At 38.1% G+C, this 13,508-nt stretch overlaps 1 protein-coding gene across 3 annotated transcripts in view; it reads left to right on the top strand.

Moving 5' to 3' along the window:
• LOC124555084 (tyrosine-protein phosphatase 99A) overlaps window positions 1–13,508 on the top strand; it is a 490,245-nt gene that overhangs the window by 421,756 nt on the left and 54,981 nt on the right. For all 3 annotated transcript variants that reach the window (XM_047128877.1, XM_047128878.1, XM_047128879.1), the window contains one exon: window positions 4,372–4,497. In XM_047128877.1, the coding sequence (XP_046984833.1) occupies window positions 4,372–4,497 (126 nt within the window). The remainder of the gene's footprint in view (window positions 1–4,371; window positions 4,498–13,508) is intronic.

Below are 13,508 nucleotides of genomic sequence, written 5' to 3'. Positions count from 1 at the left end.
TACTGACCTAAAAATCTGCAGAGAGTCCAGAGAATAATAACATCATGGATGTCTTGTATAGTACCCTTTGATTTTGCCATAAAAATACTAATATCATGTATGCAAGTACTTTGTTGTAGGTCAGTAAACCCAAATAAAGGTAAGATATGCATGATTACTCAGGAACCAGCTGTCAAAACACCAAAACTCTAAATGTTTTCAGCTTAATACCATGTATGCAGGTACTTTTTTTGTAGGTCAGTAAACTCAAATAAAGGTAAGATGTGCATGATTACTCATGAACCAATTGTTAAAACACCAAAACTTGTTTTCAGCTTTTCCTGTCTGCATTTTGTGTTAGATACTTGCTACTGCATTAATAATAACAGGTGTAGTATGTTTATCACAAATTTTTTGTGTAGATGTTTTTGTAGCAACTCACCAGACTTGATGGAATTATTTGGTTGGATTTTTTATAGATATGTTGCAAATAAGAGCAACACATTATAATTCTGATGATTTTTTTTCTGACTTACATCTTACTGTTCGTCTTATATGAGCCACTGATAATTCTTGCTAATAAGAGGCAGTGAGCTTGTACAATATATCTTTCTATTATTAATGCCAGTAACATGTTCAGTATTTGTTTAGTGAACACTCTTGTCCAGAATTTCATGTCTATTTCTGAGTTTACAATAGAGAATTTTCAATGCAGCAAAACATTATCAAATATTTTATATCCCATTGAAGAGTTCACTACTAATGCATCATCAGAGTGCATTGATTGATCTGATGGCACTATATTTGTCCAACGCTCTGTTGGGGGAATTGGTATTTTCTCAGTGTTATTTTGAAACCTTTTATTTTTAAATTGTTAATTAGAAATACATTATATTTAAACTTCTAATTGTAGTGCAACTCATCCATCAGTAGGAACAGACTTTTCCCCTGGGAAGGGAGAGTGGTGGTGGTGATATTGGTGGTGTATACCTGTTCTCCGCGCAAACTTATTATCCTGGTGTTTGCCTTAAATTAATAATCCCAGAGTTACCCAAAGATAAGTAAAAAAAATTACATAAAATCCAAATTGAGATCATCAGAATGTAATTTCTCCCTAAAAGCGAGTGCACTGTTGAACCTTGGAAAAAGTGTTTAGTGTAATGTAATTTTTTGTCTCAGGCTGGACAAATGGCTCATTATGCTCAAACTAGAGAATAATTGTGCTTCTATGGGAATTTTAATCATATTAAAACTCACTTTTGAACAGAAAATTGACTTTTAATAAGTTCTGTCTTCTGCAACTCGTTACTGAGCCGTGCATATCACTTTACACATCAATTAAGGCAGATTAATGCCAAGTGTTCTTTAGATATGCTAAAACATAAAGAAATCTAATGCAATTGGATACATAAAAAATCCACTCACCAAGTGGCGGCAGGAGGACACACATATAAAAGATATTATGTATGCAAGCTTTTGGAGCTGGTGACTCCTCCTTCTGGCAGAAGGGTTGAAGGGGAAGGAAGAGGGGTGAAGGAAAAGCCTGGTGAGATTTGAGAAAAGGGGTAGGGTTCAGAAAAGTCATCCACAACCCTGGGTTAGGGGATCCTTACCAGACGGGATGAGGAGGAAAGACTGATCTTTGGGGACTGCACCAGACAAGATTTGAAAACCTGAGAGCTTTAAAGTGAAAGACAGGGTAATATGATAGACAGAGATTGCCACTAAAACATCATGCATGAGTTAATAAGAATGAAAGGTAAGTGCATTGTATGTGATAATGTTGGTAGTGGGGGGCGGGGGGGGAGCAGCAAAAAATTGACAGGTCAGAAAATGAAAGATATAGAAAACTAAAACTAGGTGAAGAAAGGAATAGATACATTGAAGAAGTACTGAGACCATAGAAATTAATGTAAATTAAGGCCAGGTGGGTGATGGGAACCAAGGGCATATGGTAGCACCAGTTCCCATCTGTGGAGTTATGAGAAACTAGTGTCTACAGGAAGAATCTGGATGGCATGTGTGGTGAAACGTGCACCATGGTGGTAGTCATGGTGATATAAAAGGCCAAACGGTGTTTACATAACAGCTGGTATATGATGTGTTGTTTCACAGTTGACTGTCCCTTTGATAGTATTTTATTTGCCAGTTACATGGCTGGTATAGGTGGTGGTAAGAGGATGCATAGGGCAAGTCTTGCAGCAGGAATGATCGCAGGTGTAAGAGCCATAGTTAGGGTGATGGATGCAGAAGGAGCAGAAAGAAAGATAAGTAAATTTTGTAGCATAAAGAAATATTGCCATGGCTGAAGTAAAGCTGTGATGGCTGGTTGTGAGTGCTGCCTGGTTAGCTTAGTTAGTAAGAGATTTCCCTGTGAAAAGTAAGGTTCTTTGTTCGAATCCTGATGTGCCACACAGTTTTCATTTGCCAGGAAGTTTCAGATCAGTGCACACACTGTTGCAACATGGAATATTAATTCTAGATTAATATTAATATAACTTGACAGGCATCACTGAAAATTGCAAGTTTTTGAGGGGAGGGGATTATCAGAGAGAACAAGAAAGGAGAATGAATAGGCATATGACAGAGTCATATGACCACTGTCTACATCTCTCTCTCTCTCTCTCTCTCTCTCTCTCTCTCTCTCTCTCTCTCTCTCTCTCTCACTTCAAAAACTCAGTATTTGTAGTTTGGCTGGGACTGTAACACCCACCAAGCAGTTAAGCATATAATGTTAAAAGAAAAGGAAATACCTTTCATTTGTACAAGTGATAACATAAAATAACCAAATGAATCATTAAATTTTATTTCACACTATATGACTTTTTTCAAGTGTTTGTATTTTAGAGTGCTCCACTTAAAACATTAATATGAATATCTTTGTAAACATTGAGCACAAACTCAAGAGATACATCAGTGAGGAATTTAAAAAATTACTGAAAATGATGTAAAATACATTTTCTTTCACAGCATTAAAAATATTTTATCTTGAACTTTGTAAATACTTTAGGATTAAAGGAGACCACTCACTGAAGAGCAGAAGCACTGAGTTGTTGATAGGCACACACGTTGTGCTTGGTAGGCTAACAGTGCCAATGCTATTTTGCAGCAGGTGGGCTGGTCCAACAGTCCACCTACTGCAAAACACTGTTAGTAGGGGCATAGGTGTGTGTGTGTGTGTGTGTGTGTGTGTGTGTGTGTGTGTGTGTGTGTTTTATTCTAGCTCATCAAGGGATAACTTGGAAAGCTGGCAAGTTTTCTTCTCTTTGTGTGTGCCTGTCGACTATTCAATGCTTCTGCTCTTCAGTGAGTGGTATCCTTTAATCCTCAAGTATTTCCATTCTGCAGGAACTTTCCTACAACATTTATCTTTAACTTTCATTTTTTTTTAGATAAGTCATGGATGTCTCTGATTGGCATTCTTAATTTCATATGGTTGATGTTAATTCATTTCTGTCAAATGAAATCAACAAAATGAATTTCAGTTGTGGGAATGTGTGCAGATATGTGTATTTGTGTGTTCTTTAATACATGTTTATTTGTTCAGTGTTTGTTAATATTTCATTTGGCTTGTGTGTCATTGATAGCACACAACCTCTGTAGTTAAGTAAACTGTTTTTCCTTCTTATTACTGCTATCTCATATTTGTGTGTGTGTGTGTGTGTGTGTGTGTGTGTGTGTGTGTGTGTGTGTGTTTCTGTTTCTGTTTGTGTGTGTGTGCGCGCATGCATGCTTGACTTGCTAATGAAGTCTTGATTAATGGGTTTAGTTGCAACTCATTGCTTTGTCTCTGTCATGCCATTGATGTTAACCAGGATGGATATCTACCAGAATGTGCTACAACATATATTTTTCATTAATGACCAAATGAGTTCATGTAAATTGCAAAAAATATGTACAATCATCAAACGTGAGAGTTCAAATTCTGGAGATTTATTCCACAAAAACAATTTCTCCAGATTCTGTTACTGTTGTTCTGATTTAGAAGAAAAGTATTATTTATGTAGTAGATTCAGCTATGTAAAAAATGATTGAACATGTTATTTGAAGCAAATAAAAACCACAGGGTAGTTTCCTGAATCTTGTTCCAGTGCGTTGTATCACTGACATAGTTATCCAGGTTATCCTAAAATATTTTATTTATTGATGTCAATGTAATTTGGATTGTTAATGTTTGGTTTATTGACTGAAAATTGTTGTTGAACTGTGCTGCATGCAGTGTTTCCCCAAAATATTACAGATATGCAGTGGTGGTATGTGGCTTTATGTTAACAGAATGTTTTGTGCACTATTATTGCATGTAAATGTGTATAGACAGAGATTATGTTGTTAGATATTTAACACTAGTAATCTGATTTTAGCTGTACAATGTTATTTTTTTGTGGCTTACAGAGAAAATGTGACATGTACTGGCCAAAAGAGGGAACAGAAACCTATGGTGTAATACAAGTGAAGCTAGTCAAAGAAGATGTAATGGCAACGTACACAATTCGGACACTGCAAATTCGCCATTTGCGAGTAAGTTATGATTTTAATTTAATAATCGCCATATTTACAGGTAAATAAAAAATATTGACATAAACTTCCATGTTTAAACATACTCTGTCGTAATAGTGTATAACTGTTTTTAATAAATAAAGTTCATACATGTTTTTCCCAATATTGTGACATTACTTAAAGTGCCAGTAAGATATTTGTGAAAAAGAAAATTAGGAAGTGTTTTCCTATTTAATAGTATTATCATGTTCTGATAGGAAAAATGGCAAATTCAGTTAATAGAAAAAAAAGAATAAAAAATATTTTCCAGTTGAGTTGCACTGTACTAGGGTCCTGAGAGATTGGATGGTTATCAATGAATTAATTAGAAAATTTTGTCACCCTTCAATGAAAACAAAGTCTTTATCATTTTCTCAAGGTTTACTACAGGACACAAGGACATTCTTCAACTGTAGGTGTATATAACAATTAATTGGTAGCTACAGTTTCATGATGATTTATTGCCTCATTTGGTTTCGACTAACGAGTCGTCAACATCAGGTTGTGTAAATTGTACTATCTTCATTGCAAATGCAATAATCATAACTTGGATTCGAAGTTCATGAGAATTCAATGAAAGGCAAGAAGCAAGTACACACAAACCAGGAGAGGTCCCCAGCAGTAGGGTTGACTTTTTTAAACCATCTATATGGTTATGTAGGTTAAGATCCCAGGTACCAAACAATGCAGCTGTTCACCCTGGCCTGCCAGTGTGGCCGTGCGGTTCTAGGCGCTTCAGTTCGGAACCGTGTGACCGCTACGGTTGCAGGTTCGAATTCTGCCTTGGGCATGGATGTGTGTGATGTCCTTAGGTTAGTTCGGTTTAAGTAGTTCTAAGTTCTAGGGGACTGATGACCACAGATGTTAAGTCCCATAGTGCTCAGAGCCATTTGAACCATTTGTTCACCCTGGTGGGCCCTCATTTGTGAGTAATTGATGGAAAAAAATTCGAAATCTTGTGTCGCACTGAGTACCATTTTTATTTATTTAATCGTATGGCTAGGACCTCACATCGGGCAGACCGTTCACCGGGTGCCAGTCTTCTAATTTGACATCACTTCGGCAACTTGCAATCAATGAGGATGATAGGATGATGATGAGGACAGGACAACACCCAGTCCCTGGGTGGAGAAAATTCCCGGGAATCGAACCTGAGCCCAGAGGATTGACAATCCATCATGCTGATCATTCAGCTACTGGTGGCGGACACTGAATACCATTAAAAAAGTTACATAAAATAGTCTGGTTATGTGGTGTAATGGATAGGATAGTAGCTTCACCCTCCCCCCATGAACCATGGACCTTGCCGTTGGTGGGGAGGCTTGCGTGCCTCAACGATACAGATAGCCGTACCGTAGGTGCAACCACAACGGAGGGTATCTGTTGAGAGGCCAGACAAACGTGTGGTTCCTGAAGAGGGGTAGCAGCCTTTTCAGTAGTTGCAGGGGCAACAGTCTGGATGATTGACTGATCTGGCCCTGTAACATTAACCAAAATGGCCTTGTTGTTGTGGTACTGTGAACGGCTGAAAGCAAGGGGAAACTACAGCCGTAATTTTTCCGAGGGCATGCAGCTTTACTGTATGGTTAAATGATGATGGCGTCCTCTTGGGTAAAGTATTCCGGAGGTAAAATAGTCCCCCATTCGGATCTCCGGGCGGGGACTACTCAAGAGGGCGTCGTATTCAGGAGAAAAAAAAACTGGCATTCTACGGATCGGAGCGTGGAATGTCAGATCCCTTAATCAGGCAGGTAGGTTAGAAAATTTAAAAAGGGAAATGAATAGGTTAAAGTTAGATATAGTGGGAATTAGTGAGGTTCGGTGGCAGGAGGAACAAGACTTCTGGTCAGGTGAATACAGGGTTATAAATACAAAATCAAATAGGGGTAACGCAGGAGTAGGTTTAATAATGAGTAAAAAAATAGGAGTGCAGGTAAGCTACTACAAACAGCATAGTGAACGTATTATAGTGGCCAAGATAGACACGAAGCCCATACCTACTACAGTAGTACAAGTTTATATGCCAACTAGCTCTGCAGATGAAGAAGAAATTGAAGAAATGTATGATGAGATAAAAGAAATTATTCATTAGTGAAGGGAGACAAAAATTGAATAGTCATGGGTGACTGGAGTTTGACAGTAGGAAAAGGGAGAGAAGGAAACATAGTAGGTGAATATGGATTGGAGCTAAGAAATGAAAGAGGAAGCCGTCTGTTAGAATTTTGCACAGAGCATAACTTAATCATAGCTAACACTTGGTTCAAGAATCATAAAAGAAGGTTGTATACATGGAAGAATCCTGGAGATACTAAAAGGTATCAGATAGATTATGTAATGGTAAGACAGAGATTTAGGAACCAGGTTTTAAATTGTAGGACATTTCCAGGGGCAGATGTGGACACTGACCACAATCTATTGGTTATGAACTGTAGATTAAAACTGAAGAAATTGCAAAAAGGTGGGAATTTAAGGAGATGGGACCTGGATAAACTCACTAAATCAGATGTTGTACAGAGTTTCAGGGAGAGCATAAGGAAACAATTGACAGGAATGGGGGAAAGAAATACAGTAGAAGACGAATGGGTAGCTCTGAGGGATGAAGTAGTGAAGACAGCAGAGGATCAAGTAGGTAAAAAGATGAGGGCTAGTAGAAATCCTTGGGTAACAGAAGAAATATTGAATTTAATTGATGAAAGGAGAAAATATAAAAATGCAGTAAATGAAGCAGGCAAAAAGGAATACAAACGTCTCAAAAATGAGATCGACAGGAAGTGCAAAATTGCTAAGCAGGTATGGCTAGAGGACAATTGTAAGGATGTGGAGGCTTATCTCACTAGGGGTAAGATAGATACAGCCTACAGGAAAATTAGAGAGACCTTTGGAGGAAAGAGAGCCACTTGTATGAATATCAAGAGCTCAGATGGAAACCCAGTTCTCAGCAAAGAGGGGAAAGCAGAAAGGTGGAAGGAGTATATAGAGGGTCTACACAAGGGCGATGTACTTGAGGACAATATTATGGAAATGGAAGAGGATGCAGATGAAGGTGAAATGGGAGATACGATACTGCATGAAGAGTTTGACAGAGCACTGAAAGACCTGAGTCGAAACAAGGCCCCGGGAGTAGACAACATTCCATTAGAACTACTGATGGCCTTGGGAGAGCCAGTCCTGACAAAACTCTACCATCTGGTGAGCAAGATGTACGAGACAGGCAAAATACCCTCAGACTTGAAGAAGAATATAACAATTCCAATCCCAAAGAAAGCAGGTGTTGACAAATGTGAAAATTACCGAATTATCAGAGTTGAGGGGTATGAAAGGGAAGTAGTGGTTGGGAAGGGGGTGAGACAGGGTTGTAGCCTCTCCCCGATGTTATTCAATCTGTATATTGAGCAAGCAGTAAAGGAAACAAAAGAAAAATTTGGAGTAGGTATTAAAATCCAGGGAGAAGAAATAAAAACTTTGAGGTTCGCCGATGACATTGTAATTCTGTCAGAGACAGCAAAGGACTTGGAAGAGCAGTTGAACGGAATGGACAGTGTCTTGAAAGGAGGATATAAGATGAACATCAACAAAAGCAAAACAAGGATAATGGAATGTAGTCGAATTAAGTCGGGTGATGCTAAGGGAATTAGATTAGGAAATGAGACACTTAAAGTAGTAAAGGAGTTTTGCTATTTGGGGAGCAAAATAACTGATGATGGTCGAAGTAGAGAGGATATAAAATGTAGACTGGCAATGGCAAGGAAAGCAATTCTGAAGAAGAGAAATTTGTTAACATCGAGTATAGATTTAATAGTTTGGACAAGAAGAGAATAGAATCTTTCGAAATGTGGTGCTACAGAAGAATGTTGAAGACTAGGTGGGTAGATCATGTAGCTAATGAGGAGGTATTGAATAGCATTGGGGAGAAGAGAAGTTTGTGGCACAACTTGACTAGAAGAAGGGATCGGTTGGTAGGACATGTCCTGAGGCATCAAGGGATCACAAATTTAGCATTGGAGGGCAGCGTGGAGGATAAAAATCGTAGAGGGAGATCAAGAGATGAATACACTAAGCAGATTCAGAGGTATGTAGGTTGCAGTAGGTACTGGGAGATGAAGGAGCTTGCACAGGATAGATTAGCATGGAGAGCTGCATCAAACGAGTCTCAGGACTGAAGACCACAACAACAACAGTAGCTTCACATACATGAGCTTGTCAGATGCAGTAAATTTTTTTTTTATTATTTAAAATTTATCTTTTGATAATTTTTTATTTCTGAATTATTATTTTTATCTTCCAATAAAGATTTAAAAATAAAGGAAATGACTGCTTCATCATTGTTATTCATTTAGTTGATTTAAATGCAATTTTTTATTTCCGTTCCTTTGTTACATCATTTTAATCATAAATCAACTTCATCATTTGCTCTTATTTTTCTTCCTGTCATTCATTTTCCATCTAAAACCTTTATTTATGTGTTTTTAATTAATTTTATGTATTAAGTTTTATTTAATTTCTTTTGTTTTATCACCCAGTTTTCTTGTCCACATTATTGCGTTCATTGTATCTATTTCTCTTCAAATATTCATTGAACTTATAAATCCTTCTTTCATTTAAATCTTCATCTGTGCTATTTTTGACCATAGTGCAGTAGCTATTTAGATTAGGTTTTAAATCTTTGTATGAAATTACCATGCAAAAAAATGCACATCTGATAACGGAAAACACATGTTTCACACCACTGCACAGTCAATATAAGTAGGTTATTTGGTCTTTTGTTTTTTAACTGATAGATCAGAATTTTCAAATAATTGAATATCATAATAGATAAATATAATAAAATTCATATTCACAAAAATTCTGATTGGAAAAAGGTTAGTGTGAAGAAAAAGAGAAACAAATGAAAAAAGTTCATACAGTGATTAAAATAATGTGACAATGGAATAGGAATAAAAAATTATATTTAAACCGATTAGTTGAATAAAAATAATAATCGCAGTCATTTTGATGAGATTAAAACCCACAACCTCTTGAATGTGAAGCTAATATACTATCCATTACACCATACAACCACATTATACAATACACATTTTTAAGGGTATTGAGCATCACACAAAATTCTAAAATTTTTTTGTTAATTACTCACAAACAAGGGCCCAACAGGGTGAATGGCTGCAGTGTGTGATACCTCGAATCTTAACCTACATCACCATATATTTGGTTTCAAAAGGTCAATCCCACCACTGGTGGACCTCTCCATGTAAGTACAAAGCTCACATATAATTGCTATAACTATGTTGTAAACAAATTGAACTGTTGAAGGATTAGTCTGCTTACATAGCTCTGAAACAGCTTATGATTTTGTACTGTAGAGTTTGTTATGGGCAATAGCTATTCATGTACAAATCCCAAAGTAGAAAAGGGGCACACACACACACACACACACACACACACACACACACACACACACACACACACACACACACAGAGAGAGAGAGAGAGAGAGAGAGAGAGAGAGAGAGAGAGAGAGAGTGAGTTCCTGTTGCCATGGGGAATGGAATAGTTCAGTGTGTACTGCAACTGGGATTTCATTAGACAATTGTACTGACAATTGGTGTAACAGTAGAGCACAGGATTTAGAAGATGCTTGACATTGTAACAAATAATCATGTAACTTGCTTGCTGATGGAAGATGGTGCGGATATCAGCTGAAAATAATTCCACAAAGGAAAATAAAAACTGTTTATTCAGTTCTTTTTATTTATTTTTCTTCATCTGTTCAACTGTATTTACTGTTTTCTAGTTTACATCCTATCAACTTCAAATCCAAATGGCTCCTTATTCAGGCACACAGGATCAGAAATTGATGTACATCCACAGCATATACAGGGTGTTTCTTTTTCCACCTTGTACAAATTCTAGGGATTGATCGATGAGAGGGTATGGAACAAAAAAGGTCTGATGAACTTATCTGGAAATGCATGATTCCCATGTCAGAGGCCATTTCTTCAATTATGCTTTGTTACAGAGACTGTGGTCTAATATGTGCTGTACCATGTAGCCACAGTTACAGTATGCATGGTTTCCTCCTAGAGGGTGGTACTGTTTCTCATGTCATGCCCTAGCACCCTCTGCTGCCATAGTCAATGGTAATGTTGTGTCAGATTCGCTTCTCATGCTGACTCACCTTGTAGTGGATATGATACAGCATTGTACACAATATGAAACTTCCTGGCAGATTAAAATTGTGTGCCTGACCGAGACTCGAACTTGGGACCTTTGCCTTTCGCGGGCAAGTGCTCTACCATCTGAGCTACCGAAGCACAACTCACGCCCGGTACTCACAGCTTTACTTCTGCCAGTATCTCGTATTGTACACAATGCTTCTGTATTCGAGTCGTGAGCTTTCCAACATGGTATTAACTTACAGAAAGGCAAATGGCAATGTGCAGTGGTCAGCAAGGTTGTATCAGGAGACCTATCCCTGCCAACAACAATCATACCATTCAATGTTTGGAACTGTTTTGCTGTTTGACTGAGACAGGGTCATTTCAGGAAGCAGGAAATCATGAAGGATGTACCCGAAATGTTCAGACACCAGACTTGAAGGAAAATGTGATTAAAACTGTGGAAGGTGACCACCGTGTCAGTACCAGGCAGTTGGCCTGCCAGTACAGGGTAAGCCAGGCGACAGTGATGTACATTCTCCATGACTATTGTTACTACCTGTGTCACTTACAACGTGTGCAGGGCTTACTAGTGACAGACTTTCCACATCGGGAGCAGTTTTGTCACTGGTTTCTTCACACGACAACCATGATTCTGGAATTCATGTCATCCATCCTATTCACAGTTGAGGCCACCTTTATGTGGCGTGGTATTTTCAACTTTCATAATGGTCATCTGTGGGGTAGTATGTAGAACTCCCATGGTATGGTGACAGCAAATCATCAGCATCAGTGCAGCTGGAATGTGTGGCTCAGGATAATTGGTGACTGTGTTTTGGGACCAGTCTTCCTTCCACATTGCCTAACAGGCTGGAACTATTGGTATTTCTAGTGGGTGACTTTACCTCCCCTGCTGGAAGAAGTGCCATTGATGATTTGAAGGATTACGTGACTGTCTCATGATGGTGCTCCAGCCCACTTTGCCGTTAATGTCCAGATGCATCTCAGTCACGTCTTCCCTGGTCGATGGATCAGATGAGGGGGTCCTGTTGCATGGCCTGCTTGTTCACTGGTTCTCAACCTGTGCGATTCTGGTTATGGTGCCATCTCAAAAGTATCATGTGTGCAGAGCCATTGAAGATGTGGAGTCACAGGAGTAGTGTATTAATGCTGCCTTTGACACTGTTCAGATGCAGTCTGACTGATGCGAACATGTGAGACAGAACATACTGTGGGATGTACACACATACGTTGAGGCACATGGAAACCATTTTCACCACATACTGTAACTGTGGCTGCATGGCAGCTTACATATTGGACCGCAGTCTCTGTAATGATGTATGATTGAATAAATTGTCTCTAGCATGGAAACCATACATTTCCAGACATAAGTTCATTAGACCTTTTTTGTTCTGTATCCTCTGATCAGTCAGTCCCTAGAGTTTGTACACTGCAGAGAAAATTACTCTGTATAACATGATGGCTGGCATGAGACAATGGCTATCAACTGACTGTCACAACCAAACTGCCAGTTCAACCAGTGCTGCATAGTGAGCATTGTAACAGCTTACAACATATCAGGACTTTTTTCTCCCACTGCATCAAATAGAGCTCATATGTTGTTCTTAGTGAGGATAAATCATCAGACCTGAATGTTGCAACTGGAAAAAACTAACAGCATCTTTATAGCAACTAATGGTGTCTCCAGCATTAGGAGATGAAATTTTAGACACACAAATGTGCTTTAGACCAAGGAGCTCTAGCAAAAATTAGCAAGGATGTATGTACTAGCCATGAAGATCTGTAATGTATCATTGGCATATATGGCCATTAACTTGTTATTGTCATCAAAAAATTCTGAAAGAGCTATGAGGAACCACTACTTGTGCCTACCGATACAACGACAACTTCATTATGAGTACTTTTTCATTTCTCAAACAATGATTGGACCATGTTACTGGAATAATTGAAAAGAGAAAAAAAAGGTTGTCGTGATGACTTTCTGTAGTATGAAAATTATCTCAGCAGTTATGCACTTGAAAGTCAACATTTTTGAAAGCCACAATGCTGGGGGAGAGATTTCAGTAACTTCTCAAATTCCTCCAATTTAAAAAATCATCCCAAGCTGAATGCCTGCCAGCTGATAAGAGCTTTCATGTTTCTGAATTTTGGAAGAAGTTAATTGAAAATTTTGTTTGTTTGCTGTTATCATCAACGAAATATAACCAAAAATTCACAGTTACTTCAAAGTAAAACACAATGCAGTTCACTCAGTTCATGGCCAACAAATTAGATGAATAGTCTCAAAGTCTGAATTGCTGCTCATGTGCAGACAAAATACATGTGTGACACATTTGTTTATGTTAGTAAGGAGAATACATATCCAGGAAAACAAATATTTGGAGACTATCTTTTAATGTGCCTCATGGAACCATTTCTAAACCAAAAACTAAATGAGATGGCAGATAATATGTTTATTTCTCTAGCTTGCTAAGAAATTTAAGAGAGAAGAGCCAGATTAGTGGCAACAATAAGGAAGTTTCAATTCAGAATCCTTGATAATGGGAAGAAGATTACTAGGGAAGTATGCTTCACCACCATCTATGACTAATTGCCAAGAGAGACAGCACATTTATTTATTTATTGAATGTACATCAATGAATGTACAAGGGTTGGAACTTTAATAGTGGCAACTATTTCCTTACAGCTCGTACAAAATAGATACATGTTTCTAAGTTTTACTGACCTTCAAAGTAGTCACCAGCATTGTATATAACCCATTGTCAGCAATGTGGAAGTTGTAGGATACTCTTAGCAGTGCCAGTTGTGTTGACAGTTTGA

This window comes from Schistocerca americana, chromosome X (assembly GCF_021461395.2).
Source record: "Schistocerca americana isolate TAMUIC-IGC-003095 chromosome X, iqSchAmer2.1, whole genome shotgun sequence".
NCBI lineage: Eukaryota > Metazoa > Arthropoda > Insecta > Orthoptera > Acrididae > Schistocerca > Schistocerca americana.
Note: the sequence above shows the minus strand (reverse complement) of the source record. Positions and strands in the feature narration are given on the sequence as shown.